General features: G+C 38.0%; 1 protein-coding gene across 1 annotated transcript; it reads left to right on the top strand.

Moving 5' to 3' along the window:
* Positions 1 to 17: 17 nt before the first annotated feature.
* LOC145492971 (ATP-binding cassette sub-family G member 4-like) lies at positions 18 to 19,485 on the top strand. The gene is made up of 14 exons (XM_081472347.1): positions 18 to 103; positions 198 to 3,222; positions 7,514 to 7,588; positions 9,339 to 9,381; positions 10,377 to 10,509; positions 11,083 to 11,139; positions 11,316 to 11,461; positions 12,694 to 12,817; positions 13,797 to 13,911; positions 14,510 to 14,727; positions 15,713 to 15,929; positions 16,264 to 16,364; positions 16,772 to 16,930; positions 17,034 to 19,485. Exons 2-14 carry the CDS (start codon positions 3,015 to 3,017, stop codon positions 17,397 to 17,399), a joined length of 1,962 nt encoding a protein of 653 aa, XP_081328473.1. The 5' UTR covers positions 18 to 103; positions 198 to 3,014; the 3' UTR covers positions 17,400 to 19,485.
* Positions 19,486 to 19,498: the final 13 nt, after the last annotated feature.

The following is a 19,498-nucleotide window of genomic DNA, read 5'->3' as shown; positions in this document are numbered from 1 at the left end:
CCTTTTATCAACCAAGGAAAACGGTAGTTTGGAGAGAAAACGACAATTTTACGAGAAAATACCCCGAACAGAAGTTTCTTTGCTTTAGGCTGAAAGCAGAAAAGTAAGTAAAAATTTGAAGAACTGAAAAAGACAGCTTTCTTTCTAAGAAGTCTTTACACAAAGAAGAACTAAAATGTAAGCTGTTTTTAATTTAGTTAACTTCACTGAGGCGATATTTCTGCAGACAATGTGACTGAGTATCGGTTGTTACGGTAAGAAATTGTTGCTAGTTAACGTGTGAGATCAATATAGCATGCAGTTTTATGCAAATTGGTTAGCGGCAACCAGATAAACGCATTAAACCACTACAAAATTAAGCTGCCTTACAATTTCGTGCGAATTTGAAGATGGTCGATAGGACAGCCAAGGGAACGGTTTTTTACTTTGAAAACTCATAAGTTGTTCCCAAATTCTAATATAGAAGCCTTCCTGAAGGGTTATCGAAGAGGAAAATTATTCACAGGGAAATTATGAATATTTAAAAGAGGTTAAAATGGCAATTAATTTTTATGTTGGGGGTGTGTGGGAGGCAAACTAGTGGGTGGGCTGCAGGTGGGCGCATTAGCAACAAAGGTTTGCCTTTATGTGAACTGTGAATGGCACACAACTACTGTACCTTTTCAGTTTTACTTTGGATTTTTGAAAAACTAATTTAATTAAAAAAATTGTTACAGGCTGTGTTTTATCAAACAATTTCCTGTTTTGGGAATTTATGACAGGAGAGACTGGGGGTATTGAGTGGAAAGAGCAAAATAATTGCATGATAAAAGAAAAATCTAGAATAAACTTCATTAACGCATCAAATTCCCTAGCTGAACAGACGGTAATTTATGTTTACAAGTTATCTTCTTAATAGCCGGTGAATGACATTTGCAGACTGCTGAATGCAGACTGCAGTCTGCATTAATGCTCATTAATAATATTATGTTCCATTTCCATTACGGGGAGCTAACCGCAAACAGGCTAACCTGAGTGCAGCTATTCAGGCTAACCTTAGTTCTATGGAGTGTATTCAGAGTGCTATCTCCAGTCTGAAAATTTTATACGCTTACTAGCTACCTGAGTTAAAAATTTTAAATTTAAAAGTTAAAACTTTGCATCATGTTACTGTCTCTGGCCCAGTAATATAATTAAGTAATGGACTCCTACTGGGGCCTTATATTTTTAGCCTAAAGGGGAAGGGTGCCAAGTTTGCCTGTGACTCCTGGATGTAGATCTTGACAGGTGGAATGCAGATTATTTACTCGGTTAAAGGAAATCTTGCCTTAAGAGCAAGCTTTTAAATATGCCTAATGGTTTTCCTTAACTGATCCTGGTGCCTTAAGTCAATATCTCCATAAGTGGTTCTAATTCAGGGGGTTTGGTTTCCAGTTTAAATCACCTGGGCGTCGCTATGTTACTCTATGGTAATTTGTGACGTCTTTGTACTGTCAGATATCTCAATATGGATTCTACAAAAGGTGCCCTGTTAGCACTGTACATTAACAGCCAGAATATGATTTACAATTGATTATAGCACCTTTATATTCTAATTCACACAATGCTGTATCTTTAAAACATCCAAATATCACACAATAACATTATAATGTAAATATTTGGAAGAAAACTTTTTTTGGCCAAGATTCCTTTCAAGAAGTAGAAGTCTTTTTGTTGAGTTATAGAACTACAGCTTTTGGCATGCCCTTTCTTTTGGGCTGTTTTCTTAAACAAATTAATTCTCAGGGACAGTGATATTCCTCTGAAAAGAGAAATTCACATTCACATTTTTGCTCCTTAGGAGCAACTTGATATAAATAAATCCCCTTTTACTTTAAGAATAAGTTTTAAATTCTTAGTCTTTTTGTTAAGATTTCAAACTCTAGTTTACATATTCTAGTTGCGATTAAATATAGTTCTTGTAAGTTGAAAATTATTAATTTAGCTATTTCGGGATTAAATATAATAACTTTGCTGCAAGAATAAAGAGCAGAATGCAAGCTAAATCAAGCATACAATATTTTTGCATTAATACAGGCTTAGAACTTTGGAGTGCAAGTTTTCACTGACACCAGATTGAACAAATATGCATGCATTTGCGGTAAGGATGTTTTTTTCAAAATGTCAGTCAACTGTGCAGCTAATATCAGAAACCATTTGATTCAAGTATATAGTATTTACTGAAAATCAAACGTCTTGGGCTCTAGTCAGCTAGCTATGTTTGAGACACCACGTGGAGAAAGTGGAACAAAACACCTCATTTCCGGTTTTGGGTAAAAAGACCTTGGGAGATCAAAGGAAAATACAGGGACATTGCATTTCTTCTTTCTGTGTCCACCGAGCAATCGTTTTCCCTGAATTAAAAACCCACGAGACTAACCGATGAATTAATTTTGTTGCGGTTGAAAAATCACAAAATCATGTTTATGTGCGCTTGTAGAAAATTATGTAAAGACTTCGTGTAATTTGCTTTCATATAACAGCAGGCCTCACACGAACTTCCATCAGCACAATCATTCTTTTTGCAGTGATGTTTTCAGTTCATTTTTTTGTGTGTGTTTTTTCAAGACCGCTAGACCTGATATTTGGACGATTGATTAGCAAATTGCCATTACGTAGGATTCCTAAGTTTCGAAGTTGATATTTGTGCAGCAGTTTGTGACGTAACAATAGTTAGTCGTATTTTTATACAGGAAACATGAATTTGACCTGAAATTGAAAGATTCATCGAGAGGATTTCGTCTTTCTGCGGAAATCAGCCGCTAACAGGAATTTCGGTGAAGACTTGACAGTTACCAACCTGTCCAACTGAACCGCAAGTTGCCGAGAAACACAGAGAATATGAAATTTGCACAGTAAAGCAAGCTATAAATTATTAATCAATTACACAAGTTTTGGACTTTGAGACGACGTGGGAACATTACAAAGACGGTTGGTCTCACATGACTTAGAAAAATTGAGAAACAATACCCGGGAATTGCTAGTGGCTGAAGTCGATGGAAAATTTTATCTCTGGCCGAGCCGAAAGCTGTAAGTCGGCCATCAAATGTTGTGGCGGCGAGGATTCAACCTCGGTGGACAGCAAAGATTCGATGCTCGAGGCCGGCGAATATCTTGAGCGTCTGAGCTTCTGGCAACGACCGAGACAGAAAGTGGATCTGGAATTTATCGATGTTACTTACAGGGTAAAACAAGGCCGAAAAGGTGAGCATAATATAGATTATTTTCTACCGACTCTGCATCAAATCCAGCGCAAAAATAATCGCGGAATAAACGCTACCGCGATGGGAAGGATATTAATTACTCCGCGATGGCGAGTCAAACAAAGAGAGCGAAACGAGACGTGTACTGACTCGATTTGAAAAGCTTTTAAAAAGGTTAATCTCGAGTTTTTTTAGACCGAAAATAATAAGGTCACATGGAGAGTTTTGGGATAATTTGTAAGGATTTATTCAGCACTGTAAACAGTTTAATTGCAGGCTTGGTACATCGAAGAAGCTTACAGGACCTTCCAGGCGTGACGAGAAAAACAACTGGACTGCGATGCGCTGACGATGCAAGCCCGTTTGTTCTGAAAGTCTCCTGAATTTCCGGCCTATTTATTTGTAACTCTCGGCATATTTGTATTTACTTTTTTAAAAAGTTGAAGATTTACACAGCTCCTGAAGGAAATTACACAGAAACCAACTTAGTGTTTTCCGTTTCTAGTGTACGAATTTAGATGTACATTTCACACTTTGCATGGTAAACAGTAGGCTGGTTTCACTTTCCATGAGCTCAAAGCTTTTTCCGCTAACTCGATTTCCCCTTGATTGGCTGTTGGAAGTAATTTACTTATTATAACTCTTGGTTAAATAATGGAAGGAATCTTTATCAAGAGGAATGAATGTAAAGACGTCCTTAGACGGAAAAACAATTTTATTTGTACCTGCAGGAGTGTTTTCCTGGCGTGGTATTTCGTCAGTGCAGGGTTTTCCCTACCGAATGAAATGTCGATTGCCTGGTGTTTCCAAAACGTCCAATGAAATAACCATAATAAACGCCATTTTTGAGAACAACAACGCTAAAATTCTGATTTGCAGTATTAGCTTTATTTTCATGTTGTGTTCTCGTCTTTTCCCCGAAACCGACAATGCGTAATTGTCAATACAAGGCGGGTTCAAGGACAAAAGCCAGGATCGTGGATTCCCTTGCACGGAAATGGCAGATTAAAATATAAAATACGTACGCGATTCCCTTTTAATTTACTTCCACTTTCCTTGTGTCCGACACGGTAAAAGACCAAAAGCGTTATTATCAAAACGTTTTTTCGAAAAATGTAAAACACCAAGAACCTGCAAGAACGAATGCAAGTGATCGTTTATAAAGTTGCCCGCAAGGCTTAACGAGCTTCCCTACGTTAAACAAACTTGAAGGAAATACGTTTTAAACAATTTGAAGTATACTTTTGCCATTGACAAAGGCATAACGCTAAAATACAGCATATCACTATTTACATACGTCACATGCAACGAGATATATTTTCTGGCTCTTAAAAGCCCCCCATATGCATAATATATCCGCGGAATAACCAATAAAGAACAGTAAAGTTTATATTAAGACAGCAGCTTGCTTATTTACGATAACGTTCGAGGAAACAAATCGTAGATCCACTGCTAAAGCTACAAAATCTCTGCATACTTTACATCATTAAAATCATACAACTGTAGATACTTTTTTTTCTGGAATTAACAACAACAAAAAACATTTAAAATTGTCCTAAATGTTTGAACACCTATATCGGACCTACAGGAGAGTAGTACAGCATAGTATCATAAAAAATTAGAACCTCTTCATAAACTTGCATATTGGTATCTTTTGATAACTTTGGATTTATTGTGAGCACTTAGCTAATGTTATTTTTTCAGTCATAAATGAACATAAAAATGTATGAAAATGTAGAAAAAAAACGAGGAGCCATGAGATTATGTTAGCTAGTTCAGGAATTCACTGATTATGCCCTAATAAAACAAGGGACTCTTTTCACAATGCATGCTGTGTTCTAATTGGCTAGCTAAATCCTTTTACGCCTGGAGCATGGGGAAGGTCACTGATTGACAAGACATACTAGTTCAGGAATTTGCTGATCATACCTTAAAACAAGGGACTCTTTTTACAATGCAAGCTGTGTTCTAATTGGCTAACTAAATCCTTCTAGACCTTGGGCAGGTCATTGAGTGACAAGACTTAACACAAATTCATGCCATCAAATGTCACAAGAGAGAACCTGTTTCCTCAGCTTTCCTCCGCTCTGGGCTTACTACTGTTCTGCCCAAGGTCACTCTTCGAGCATCTTCACCAGGTCCTTATCCAAAATTGCTTCTTGCTGGTTCCATAACACTGGTGTTGATCTCTCTCAGAGCCGTGCCTTCTTTCAAAAATGTTATTCTGTTACATAATAGTAATAATTTAACACAATAGCAGTATATTCCTCGTGCCATGATGCAGATAGTGACTCTTGTTATTAAACCACATGCATTTTGTAAGTAAATATGTGACCTTTACATGTTCTCGTGCGTGGTGTGATGGTGGAGTGAGTATCAGTAGGTGTGCCCTTGCACGTGAACCTAAGCTGGTTAAAACCTGATCACATCTCAGTGTTACCTAATATAGCTCTTTCTTTCAATTTATTTCAAGCATTTCCCTTCCCAGTTAACCTGGTGTTATATTTCATTTGTTACAGTTGAGTTAAATTAAAATACATACTTTAGACACAAGAATTTAACTACATCTTATGCTTTCAGTAATTTCACCATGTTATAAGAATATTATTATGTATAGCTAGTTAACATAGCAAATTTTGTCAATGAAATTGGACAGTTTGTGTGTGGTTTTTCCCACTGAATGGTGACCTTGCCTTCTTGACCTCTTAAAAGTTGTTTTTCGACAGTCTTGAAACTTAGGCATGTGTAGTGTATGCATGACAGTAATTAAACAAAGTGGTGAAGTGTCAATCCTAGAACTTAAACCTTATTGTTAATGTGAAATTTTTCCAATGTCAGTAATTTTTTCTAATCATGAGTGTGTAGATACACTGCACAGTGACAAGTGGTTTACTTGACTTAATTTCAAAACCAAAGAAAACATGCACTCCATCTTGATAGGACATACCTGACTGTATAATCTATGACAGACACTCTGTTACTAATTAATGAACTGGCTTCAGATAAACCAGTGTCACTAGCAGAGCTAAACCTTAATGACAGAAAAAAAGAGAAAATTAATGTTTATATTAAAATCGAATTAGTTTTTTTCATGATTTTTGATTGTGAGTCTGCAGATAAAAACCTTAATTAAGTGTGTGACCATTCAAACAAAAGCTTAATTCATAGACTTGGTGGAAGTTGAACAAAAGCAGACTATCAGTGTATCAATTATTGCTCATTAATTTATTGGGTTTCATGTAGAATTATTCATTCTGTTTTTCCCTAAAATGAATTGTCATTCTTTTTTTGTGGTTTTGTTTTTGTTTGTTTGTTTTTTTAATAAATTTATTTATTTCAGCACATTACAAAAGAGATGGACTTGCACCAGAGTACTTGATAATACCTCTTATTATCCTACTTACAGTTGTTGTCACAGATTAAGGAATAGTTTCCTTACAGAATAAAACTTGTTCATTTGAACTTTGGAATAAAAAATAGCTCTTTGTACAATGATCTTATTCTTAACAAAGTCTAAAAACTGAGATAGGCTTTAAGTTTTTAGCTCAAGCCTTTATACCAAAATGTATCTTTTACCTAACAATATATATTTATAGTTAAAATGACAGGTTGAATTTGTTCATTCCTGTATACCCTTACCTTATAGCTTAGTGTTGAGAGGAAAATGGTCAAAGTATCTATAGAGAAGGGACGGGAAGGAAATTCAAAATACGTAGTAATTGTGATTCATTCAATTTTGGGAATGAAGCAATTTCATCATTCTGTGAAAGAGCTTTACATAAGACTGTGGGCTAATGTACCACAATAATTATTAGTTTTCTCCCTGATTATTGTTCAAGAAGTTATTATCTTTCTCAATCAATCCCATGGATCATTAAGTCTGTATATGTGTGTGTACAGTCAAACTGTCCTTAACAGACACCTGTACTTATCACACACTTAGTCTTGTTTCTTGCAGCTTTATACAAACATTACATTTTGAACCTCCCCTATAGATAAAGGTCCCTAGTTGTCTTGACTATATTCCCAGGGGCTTGCTTAAAACAGGAAATAAGGAAATGGCACTGCGGATAAGAGTCAATGTGGGATACAGGTGTCTGTACAAGCTAGGGTTTATCTCTCCATTATTATTTTGAGCTAACCACTGTCAGGTCTGTGATATTTAGACTAATCAGAGAACTTAAAGTATGAAAAACATCATTTTGCATTTCATGTTTTAAATATTTCCTGTTCTCATTCTTCTTCCGTGTACTCTGGATTTGGCCAGCGCCCTAACTAGTGTCTGTTTTCAGAGCAAAAGACAATAATTCATGGAGTATCTGGAGAGTTTAGAAGTGGTGAGCTGGTTGCTGTGCTGGGGCCATCAGGTACTGTATGATTATTTAGCATCAATATATATAATTTCCTCTTAGGACCTAATTTTATCACTATATCTTAAGGGTGCTGAGTGCTGTATATTGAGCAGCGACACCTATTTAAGCGACAATGTACTTACTACAGACTGAATACCACGTAGAATGTGCCAAAGGAGGCAGCTACTTGTATTGATCATGTTTCTTCATGCATCACAATATACTTTCAGCAATGGACTTATTTATTATTTCTCCCTTTTGGTTGCTATCATGTGTCATACAGTAATTTTTTGCCCTCATCACACACCATGCATGGCCTCTGTAAACCCGCTCTCTAATTTCAATATGATTAAGACTTGTTAGGATATAGCCAGGGTGAGAATAGTTTAGTTATTAGCAATCACAATTGAATCATGTGGGAGGTAATTAAGGAATAATAAAAAAAATATTTTGGTCAGTAAGAAAAAAAAGTTTTTTGTTCATGTGGGAAATGGTGTTATCCTTATCACAGAGTGACTTACCAAAAAAAATGGGCCAATTTCAATAATTTAATATTTGTATTTGGTTCCGAGACATGGAGGAACAAAACAGAAAGAATTATATTTCATTCCTCAACCTTATTGTGGTTTTATTTGCTTAATTTTCCCAATCCTCTGAACTAAGTTACAATTTTAATATGTCGAAATTGACCTATTGCATTAGTGGCTTGGGAATATGTGGTCGACTGAAATAATAATATCAGCATGTAAAACCTCTCATGTAAATAATTATTTATTTATTTATTTATTTAAATAGCTATTTTTGTTAATTAAAAATTTTAAGTTTTTACGACATTTTATACACACCAAAATCACTTGCAATATACCCTCTCTTGGCCTGTTATAAAATGCTGATTGATATAGCCATCAATTGTATTGCTGGACATTCTTTTTATTCTTCGTGACAGATTGTACAATATAATTTATAAGCTAAACATTCAAAATAGTTCAATGCTGAGTTTATAAGCTCAGGAAGAGTCTATGACTTGTGAAATCCAATAGGATTGTCAGTAAGTCTTGCAGTACACTTGTTTGAATGATTTGAATTAAATTGATGGTCATGTAAGCACCTCAGTTACATGACTTGTATAGTGAATACTTTGATCTGTATATTTCACAACACTAAATTTGATATTCACAGAATAGAGAACAGAGTTATGTAATGATTTAGGAATTGAAGGGCCATTGAAATGCCCCTGCATGTTATTAGCTTATTGACATCGATTGACACATTATTATTCCTGGAAAAATAGTATTTTGGGTGCCTAAAAGCCTAAACCCATATCATTCATACTGTAAAACTAAGCCAGCTCACAGGGAATTGTGTAGGCTCGATTGCCAGCCACTGTTCGGGAAAGGAGCCTACACTGCTCCCCTGAAGGAGAGGAGAGGAGGAACATAGACTTGACAAGAGAGAGCAGCAGAAATAGAGCATAGGGGTGGTGGGGTTATCTCCTTTCAGGACCTTTTGAGACAGACAGTGGGTCAGGGACAGGAGGGGGTTTATTACAGAGTTTGGTTCACTGATTTTAAATCATGAATTTGCTAGCTCAAATGAAAAGAATTGCTAGACTGAGCATTTAAAGTTACATATATCTGCAAAAAAGAAACTTAGAATTGTCCTAGACTAATTCTGGTCTTTCTGATCTCTAAACATGATCCATAGCAAACAATTCTTGCAGGAAAGTGGTGCAGCACCTCACACCTCAATTTCTTTTCTCTTGTAGGAGCTGGGAAGTCGACATTGATTAATATTCTAGCAGGATACAGGTAATAAAAATATGATAACAGTTACCATGTTGTGGTGTAATCAATATTGTTGCTGCATGGAAACAGAATTGAACCATAAAGGTGTTTGGTCTTCCACAAAGGCATCAAGTTTTTTATTCAACTAGTAATTAATACTGTGGAATCCTGGTTTCTTGAACCTCCTGATGACTCAAACAAAAAGTTATATCCTACCCCTCAGTTGGACACCATAATTTTACCCTTTATTTCTCAAACTACCCAATTTGTCAAAGCAATAGGCCATTTCTGACTTACCTTTTACCTCTGTTTCAAAATGAGTCCTCATGTAAAACCTTTCATATGGAACAAAGTTTAATTTACATGAAAATGAACCTGTAGGGGAAACACATTTTCATATGAATGGTTCCCTCAAAGACTTTTTTTGACACAGAAATGGTCTATTTTTGGTTTAAAAAATCAGGATTCTAAGAAGTAGATGTACTTGGCTGGCACATACAACAAGACGATCCTGCCCACATGTTTGCACCTTCTATAAGCAGGGGTTTCATTAGATTCTGGGCACCGGGCAAATGGACAATTTTGCCTGCCTGGTTTGACCATCTAGCAGAAAGTTTTTCTTACAAAGAAGTTCAGTTCAAATAGTTTTGCTTGCCCGTGAAAACTGGTTCCCCTCCTTCTGAGAACACTAATGAAACTCCTGTATAAGCCAGCTTCTCTCCTATGTGGACACTGTTTGAGGTGCAAAGAATGTTTGCTTACAGAAAGTTCTTCCAATATGTGGTTCCAGAAAATATCTTTCCATACCCTCCTCAAGGAGGGTTATTGAAAATTCCAAAGGGGAGGTGGGAGGTCTAAGAAGTCAATTAAATTTTTAGAGGAAAGCATGAGCGAAAACTGAAATTTTCAAGGGGGGCAGTTCAAACCCAAACGATCCCATGAGGGAGGGGCTGTGGATATTTTCTGGAACATCAGTGTACAAGAGACTTAAGTGCCTGATTATTTTTCTTTTACCGTAGAACCAAAGATGCAGCTGGTCAGGTGTTGGTCAATGGCATGGAACGCAACTTGCGGCAGTTCCGTAAAATGTCCTGTTACATCATGCAAGATGATGTGCTTCTGCCACACCTCACAGTTATGGAGTCCATGATGGTAAGATTTTTGGATGTGATATAATTCTTCTATCAGTCACAAAAACATGTGTTCTAGGATGGCCAAACAGGGTGTCGCGTCCAATATTCATTTCTGTAGCCAGCCAGTCAGAACCACTGGAGAGCTGGTAAGTCAGGGGTTTCATTAAGGGTTGGGCATCAGACAATGAATGAATTCACTGGCTGTTAGGATGATTTTGCCCACCTTGTTTGACCATATAGAGGAACGTTTTTCTTATAAGTAAGTTCAATTAAAAAAGTTTTGCCTGCCTGTGAAAACCAGTTGCCCTCTTGCTGAAGACGTTAATTAAACCCCTGTGGTTAGCTCTTCCAGCTCCTGTCATTTTTTACACTCCTATAAAACTACCAATATATAATTATTGTTCATGTTCAATGGACCAGACTTATAACATCATCGACTAACAAACACTATTCACTTGACTCAGAAGATGACTTCCACTCAGGTTGTCGAAATGTCAGTCACCAACAACAGTTCTTTTCAGAACTACACTCACCCGGACGATCACACTATATGAACTATATAGTTATTGTGTTCGCATGTTTTCCTGTTCAGGTGTCCGCCAATTTGCATCTCAGGGAATGTCTATTACATGAAGACAAGGAAAGAGTGGTAAGTTGATTCAATATCGTGTGTGTTATTTCAGTGGAAAAAAACTTTAATAGTCTGCTGAAGTTACCAGATTGGAGTAAATCTGGACCTCACTCTCCAGATATCTGTGTCTAAAGTTTGTTTGTTAGCTTATTGTGCATTTGTTTGTGTCTTCTTTACACTGTTTGTGTTACCAGATCAATGAAATCCTGGTAAACCTGGGCCTGACAGAGACTGCCAATACAAGACTGAGTGAAATATCTGGTGGCCAGAGGAAGCGGCTGGCAATAGCACTTGAGCTGGTGAATAATCCACCACTGATCTTTTTAGATGAACCTACAAGGTAAGTGGGGTGTATTAGTGATCCCTTGTGTCCTGATACAGTTTTTTCTGGACCATACATGTACTAGTCGAGTATTTTCAGCGAGCTTTTTAACAGTCTTCTTGGATCAATATGAAAATTAATTGGAGATAGATTGAAGTTTGGTATTACATATTTTTCAAGGCAATCAATATTTCCATGGACATCTGGTTCATGCAAAATTCATGTTTTACCGATTTTCAGTTTTTTTGTTTATCGTTTCCATGGAAATATTGATTGCCTTGAGAAATACATATTACCAAACTTCAATCCTTTTCCAATTACTGGACAGGTATAATTTTCATATAGATTTGATTAAGGGAAGACTGTTAAAAAGCTGATTGAAAATGCTTGGTATGGCCCAGAAAAACTGCATCTACACTGGGAGCCAGATTCACGAAAGCCTTTTAGATTACAATGACTCGTAAGTATTGTTTGAATACAAAAGGCTACTGTTAAAAAACAAAGCTTGGTATGCATCTTAACTTAGGAGAGCTTTGTAAGTTCAGTCCCAGGGTTGTTGCTTCTCTTATATCCTATTTGATGAATTTGTTGTTTTTTGTTTTCTAATAACCTATTAACTGCTTGATAGTGTAGTGATATCACTGGAGAATTTAGCTCTTGGTCACTCGTGAGATCAAACTTTATTTTTTAAGCACATGTTGCGAATGAAAGCAAACAGTATGTGGAAATAGCAAAGGTCTTGCATATTTGTGTGAACTAGAGTAAAACCTTGATCCAGTTCGCAGAACATTTAGCCTGGCATACATCACCAAAATTTGCTATCCGCACAAACGTTTACAACTGATGATGAAATCTTTCAACGATTTTGTGAAATGTAGAATGAAAACTCTGTTTCCATCAATGCAAAAAAGTAAGTTTGAAAATAAGCATATCTTGAGTGCATTTTTGATTTGTTTAATACAATAGGCCATTTGTGAGTTACTTTGTGCCTCTGTTTTAAAATGAGTTCTCATGCAAAACCTTTCATGTGAACAAGAGTTTAATTGATTCACACGAAAATGAACCTCAAGGCTGAACACATTTTCATACGAATGGTTTCGCACAAAGACTCATTTTGACACAGAGGCAAAAGCCAACTAACAAATGGCCTATTGGTTGTAAAACCAAACTTTAGTGCCTATCATAACCGACTTAAATTACTTTAACCAGTGAATCATTGACCTGGTTTTGTTTTTGCTATGTTTGAACAGTGGACTGGACAGCTCTTCAGCATTCCAGTGCATCAGTCTTATGAGGACACTGGCTCATGGTGGAAGGACTGTGGTTTGTACCATCCATCAACCAAGTGCAAAACTCTTTGAAATGTTTGACAAGGTTCGTTCAGTTTCTTACTGCTGTTATTAACTACTTATTACCTCAGAGTGAGGTCTTTACGGGAAAATCTCAAACCAAGACCGTGCCGTATTGATTGAGCGATGGCGAGGTCAATACGGCAAAGCCAAGGATTGAGATTTTCCCGTTAAGACCTCACTCTCAGTTAATAAGTTGTTTATTACATGGCTTTTTCCTTTGGTTTTGCGAGCCTGTAATCGTGGGCTTTACAGGAGAATAATGCCCTAGAATTAGCGAATCAGAGCGTACCTTATATCGGCTACAAACACAAGCCATATAATAAATGTTATTGTTGTACAGTCAAACCTTTTCATACAGACACCTCCATCATGCAGGCACCTCTATATTACAGACAGCTCACTTTGCCCAAGAGAAAGCAAAATTCAAGATTCAATTTCTACCCGTATTATACAGACACCTGACCTCCATAATACGGATACTCGGCTGTGGCTGTTGGTTTCTGTATAAAAAGAAGTTCAACTGTGCTATTTGCCCTGAGAAATGAAAAAAAAAAAGCAGCGAATGGGATTGTTTTCACCGGCACATAGCAACACTGTTCCAACCTTCTGTCAACCTCACCTCTGTCTCATGCCACCTTTGTCCTAACCATCTTTGCCCTTATGCCAATCCTGTCCCAACCTCATGCCAATCTTGCTGGGACCTCTGGCCAATTTTGTGCCAACCTTAACTTATGACAATTTTGTGCCAACTTTGTCTCGGCTTTGTGCCAACCTCGTACCAACTCTGTCCACATTTTCTGCCAACCTTGTCTTAGCCTTGTGTCAATCTTGTCTCCACTTGTCTGTGCAGAAGACCACAAAACAAATTCAGCCACGGCAACATCAGATCCTTCAATGTCACGCACGAGTGCAATAAGTTTTATAATCAGTATTTGAATTATTTAACATTAAACCACAAGTTTGCAACAAGCTGATCGCTACCTTAATTATTCTTTCCCCAGCTGTACATTTTAGCAGAAGGAAAGTGCTTGTTCCAGGGCACTGTACAAGACCTAATACCGTACCTGGCTGTCGAGGGTCTGGTTTGTCCCAAGTACCACAATCCTGCAGACTACAGTATGTACTTACAGTGAATCTAAGACAGTACCAAGCTTGAGAACTGAACCAAGACAAGATCCACGGCAGCCATGTTGAATTTGAAATTCGCAGTCAGCTAATGCGAGGTCCAGAGTGGAAACAATTACGGGAAATTGATAAGAAAACAAGATACCAAAGCATAGTCAATGTCTTAGCGATCACAAGCTTTCGACGCAGTTACAGCGTCTTTCTCAAGTGAATGTGGTGGGAATCTATTTGTCACGTGAGCTTGGGTGTACCAAGTCACATGCCAGAACATCCTCGTATATGGTTTTTCCTAGAGCTCTGAGCAGTTTCAGAAGTTTTCACGGTTCCGCGTATTTCTACTTATAAATTGCGGCCACAGAACACTACAACACATCAACAACTTTAATTTGTTTTCTAATCGGATGTGATAGCCCATGAAAATTTGCTGGCAGTGTGAGAGTTAACTTGAACAGGGAAAATAACTCTATATTTTGAGAGTGACAGGAGAATGTTGACTGTCTTTGCCACCACCCACCTCCCCCACACTCTAACAGGGGCCTTGCTTCTTTCATCTAACCATTTCGCTAACATTTTGCTGCCTTTTTTTCAGTCATAGAGGTTGCATCAGGAGAGTATGGCGATAATGTGATCCCAGGCCTTGTGAAGGCGTGGAAAGCGCGTGAGGAGTCCATGACTCAGAAGAAAAGCCTTACAAGTAGTACCAGCTGTAGCTATGACTCTAGGAACATGGTGGTGTCTATGCTACCCAACTGTAACGTAAAGACCAGTACTGATAGCATCATACATGCTGCAAGTCAAACCACACAGGTGAATTAATAAATAAATTACAATATTTAGAGAGAAAGCCACATCAGCCTTAGCTGGTTTTCATGCAGGTCCTCTGTCCTGATCGAATTGGAATTTGGAGATGTAGGTTTTTGTGGAGGGAGAAAAACCGGAGAACCCGGAGAAACACCCTCGGAGCAAGGCGAGAACCAACAACAAACTCGACATCCATATATGACACTGGGCCGTAATCGAAGCCGGGCCACAATGGTGAGAGGCGAGGGCTCTCAGTAGTGCGCCATTCCTGCTTCCCTGGTAAATGCCCTTACTCACCAACCTCGTTCTCAGGAAAAAAGCCCTGGGAACGAGGTTGCTCACTCACTGTCTCCACAGAGGGACTCTTACAAAAAACGTTTACGTCACATGCTTTGATGTATGTTACCTTTTTGAATTTTAAACGATGCACGGGAACTTCTTATTCGCCCGCTGTGTAAAGTAACTAAGTAACTTTTGCCGTGTCTAAAGAATGATTAAAGGTTAAAGATTAAAGATTAAGATCGGTGACAAAAAAGAGATCTGGAACAGAAAAATCCTTCGGAAGTCGATCACAACGCGCCGTGCAATCGGATATTACCTGAACTGCCGAATTTTCCTGGTCGTCAATATTTTCGGCTCCAATCCTAGTACTAGCCGGCCGAGTGTTTGAAATTAAAATGGTCGCCATTCTAGGGGTTCAGTTAGCTGGGAACAGCACGGAAGAAAAGAGAGGAATTTTTTTTTCTTCGTCCGCCATTCGTTCTGACCAAACGCCAGGAACTAAGAGAGACAAATTCCCTGCATTCAGTTATCTGAAATTTCTGTGAGGGTCCCATGTACCAGTTGTCATTTATTCTTTTTTGTGCCCTGAAAGGCAAGCACTGATATCGATCTAGGCTGCCTGCTTGTTAACACGTTTCCTTACAAATTTGTTTTATCTAGTGACACTCATTTGGTATCTTTTTTTGTTGTTGTTGATCTTTCTCTACAGTTCATGGTCTTGTTGAAAAGAGCGGCACAGTCCGTCTTCAGAGATCGTGTTTTCACTCACCTTCGGTTCATCTCCATAGCGTCAGTTGGTCTGCTCATAGGACTCTTATATCACGGCATTGGAAACGACGGCAGTAAAGTCTTCAACAACACTGGCTGTTTGTTCTTCTCGCTTCTTTTTCTCATGTTTACCTCTCTTATGCCCACTGTCCTCACGTGTAAGTACAGCAAAAGCTGTTGTTCGCCTTTTTTTCCAATAAATATAGCGTCAGGTTCTGTGTAGGAGACGAACATTGCTTCTAAACAAACTTAGTTTTAGTTATCACAAGTTGCTTCCTTGTTTTTAGTATTGAGTGGTTTCTTAACCAAGTACAACTTTTCTCGTATCAAAGTTTGACTGCGATGCTCAGAGAAACTGTTCTAGATTTCTTCTTTCTCGAATTATAAAATGCTTGAGGTGTCTGCAGGAAAATGTCGGTTAAGTGTTTTGATGATCAATAGTCAATATTTGTTCTTAGTAATAAAATGTGTTTCCTGTATTCTAATCTGCAGTCCCCATGGAAAAACTCGTTTTTATTCGCGAACATTTGAACAACTGGTACAGTCTCAAATCCTACTACTTGGCGAAAACAATGGCTGATGTTCCATTCCAGGTAAGGATAACCGAGGCTTGCTTGATATCTTCTCGTCCGGACTAGAAATGGCGCAAGAGAACAGATGTTTCAGAGTTTGTCGTGGATTCTGGATGAAATCTCTAGGTAGCAACGTAGGTGTCAGGGATGTACTGCAGGTTGAAGCCTAGCTTTGAGGTCTGCACTCTACGATGGTGTAACAGTCTCTCCATAGAGGGCAGTAACCGTTATTGTAATTTTGACGCAAAGATGTTTATTGCCCTTGTTGGTTGAAGGGCAGAGCTTGCACTCTTATCAGAACTCCGAGAATATCCCATCACGCCCTTAGCTTTGGGCGTGTCACGCATCAATTCGAAAGGTAGCTTGACGGACCAAAGGAAGGGCTCTATAGGAGTCAGTGAGAACTCATCTCGTCTTTCTTTTAACAGATCCTGTTTCCAGTGATTTACTGTACAATAGTATATTTCATGACGGATCAACCAAATGAAGGATTGCGTTACACTCAGTTTCTGTCCATCACGATACTCACGTGTCTCGTGGCGCAATCCATTGGGCTTCTTATAGGAACGGTGGCGCCCAGTCTTCCGGTGAGTATGGAAAAGTCATTATAACTCATTATAGGTTGATAACGGTCATAAAATACTTAAATTCGATCAAAACTTTTTTTCATTTTTCCATCGCTCTTCACAGACTGCGGTGTACGTCGCCCCAGTGACTGGTATACCTGTGCTACTATTCAGCGGTTTCTTCGTGAATTTTGACACCATACCAAAGTATATGCAGTGGCTTACATACGTGTCTTACGCGCGATACAGCTGGGAAGGCACGGTAGTCGCCATATATGGCAATAAACGAGGACCCTTAGAATGCAAGGACAAACGCTGTATATTCGTCAACAGCGAGGATGTTTTGGCGTCCATGGATGTAGAAGAAAATGCTCTCTACTTAGAAGGCGCCAAGATTTACTTTGATGGCTTTGTACTGTTTCTGTTCTTCATCATTCTAAGATTAGCGGCGTATCTCGTGCTGCGATACAAGGTGAAGTCATATCATTGACCTTGGGTCGTGGCTAGTAGAGGAGTGGCAATGCAGCTTAGATCCGCCTGTTAAAGCTATTGACTGTTACAAAGCGAGCTTTTGGCGGATTGTCGCCATGGTTCGATGATATGTGAGAGTTTGTAGTTTTTAAACGAGTTTAATGGGATAGTTTTATGTTGGAATTGAAATTTTTAGGAATGATATTTTCAAAGAAGGTGCGCGTTTGCAAATGACGATTATTTTCAGACAATTTTTGGGATTCGTAACGGGTGCCGTTTTAGGGATCCTTCATTCAACAAATAGAAAATTGTTACGTGTTTTTATTAAATACTGACATACCCATATATAAAGCCCTCCGCTGTGTGGAGAAAACAAAAAAAAAATCATTATCTCAGTAACCATATTTCTGTTTTCACGCCCAAGTACTTCAGTGTACAACGTTTGTGGGAAGAAGGGGGGTGGGGTAGAAAAACACCGTTGTTTTTACTGAAGTGCATTTTCACCAATCAATAGCGCTTTAAACAGAACGTAAAGACAGCAAAGAAAGCAGGACTTTCTTTGCTGTCTTTTAGTTCAACTGTACTCGAAACTTCCATTACGTTATGCAGTGGTTGCGGTTTGAAAGCAATGGCTGGACCATTGACCTGTTTGTGTTGCCTAGAAGCAAATGAAACGAGCCTACCCGACATTTTCAGGCTGTATTTTCCGTTGCATCAGCCTGACTACATAACGTATGAAAATTCTCCATAATTCGTCCCCTCGCTCTCTATCTTTCATAAAGCGCTGATGTTTCACTCTCTTTTCTTACACCTTCATCCTCCCTTCTCAAAACTATGGTATTTGTCACGGTCTTTAATGTGACGATATCTTGAGTTTGTTTTGAGATGATAATCAACCGCTCTTTACTTCTCAATATTGAGTCCATACTGACCTACACAATGTTAGTTGTAAATTTGTCGTGGCGTAAGGGAACTAATTCAGCTTGGCATTTCTAAAGTACTACCTCGTGCGGTTCAATTGCCAAAGACGTTTTGGACGCAATTTGCTCTCATGGAGTTGTTACGATTGGGACCAGATTCTAGAACGATACACTTCCTCCTGTTCTATTGTACAAAATTTCTTCTAAATTGTATCTTCCGTAGCGACCGATGGTAGGTGGAACTGGTTAATGGTGCCGGTGACATGTTAAAAATGAGAGTAAATCAGCTATCAAATGAAAGTTAAATAGATAAATGGAAAATATTTATATCTCTATTCTGAATGTTAATTATATGTTAGTAGTGTTTTTCATATTTTATTGTGTCGTATTTACTGTTATGAAGGTTCAAAGTCAAAATAAAGAACGGGAGAGATTTGGGAAAGCAAAATAATTTGTCCAAATATATAGTTAAACTTTTTAGTAATTCACCAAGCCCATTAAGGTTTGAGGGAACTTGGTGGAAACGTGTGGATAGTTCTTTAAATATTGAGCTAAAAGAAAAATGTTTGTAAAGTGAAAACCCAAATTGTTTTCAATGTACTATATTTTCCTACAAAAAACTGTCCAGATTTAAATCCTTAATATTCCTTGCGTATTGCACTGTAAACTTTATTAATATGGCATTAAAACTTGATTCCTTCTATGCTGCGTGATTTGTAAGGGGAAAAAATATTTCGCGGTCCGAGGGATCGTCACGCAATTTGCCCCATATGGGTCAAGAAGATTGTGTGACGAGCCCTAAGAACGTCTGCGTATGAGACTAAGCACCTGCAGACTTTAGGAAGATTAAAACTAGTTTACGGGGAGAATTGTCAGTAAAGTACCATAACGAAACATGAAATGGGAATTTTACTTTCGCTTAAAATTCCCTTTGAGGTGTGTAGTCTTCAATCGAAAAGCTTTCTTAGAAAATCGGATTCATGTTGTTGGGAAAATCGGGGGATAAAATTAGTTAAAAATTTATAAAAAACGTTCACTGGCTATATAAAGTTAAAACTTTCAGAGCTTTCGGCTGTCAGACTACAGCCTTCGATGGATAAAAAATGGAAAAGATAACAACTACAAATATATACAAGCTATATACAAGCTAGCTCCACCTATTTTTGTATATATTTGTAGTTGTTATCTTTTCCATTTT

Source organism: Orbicella franksi, chromosome 7 (genome assembly GCF_964199315.1).
Source record: "Orbicella franksi chromosome 7, jaOrbFran1.1, whole genome shotgun sequence".
NCBI classification, from domain to species: Eukaryota; Metazoa; Cnidaria; class Anthozoa; order Scleractinia; family Merulinidae; genus Orbicella; species Orbicella franksi.
This window is presented reverse-complemented; position numbering and strand designations above follow the sequence as displayed.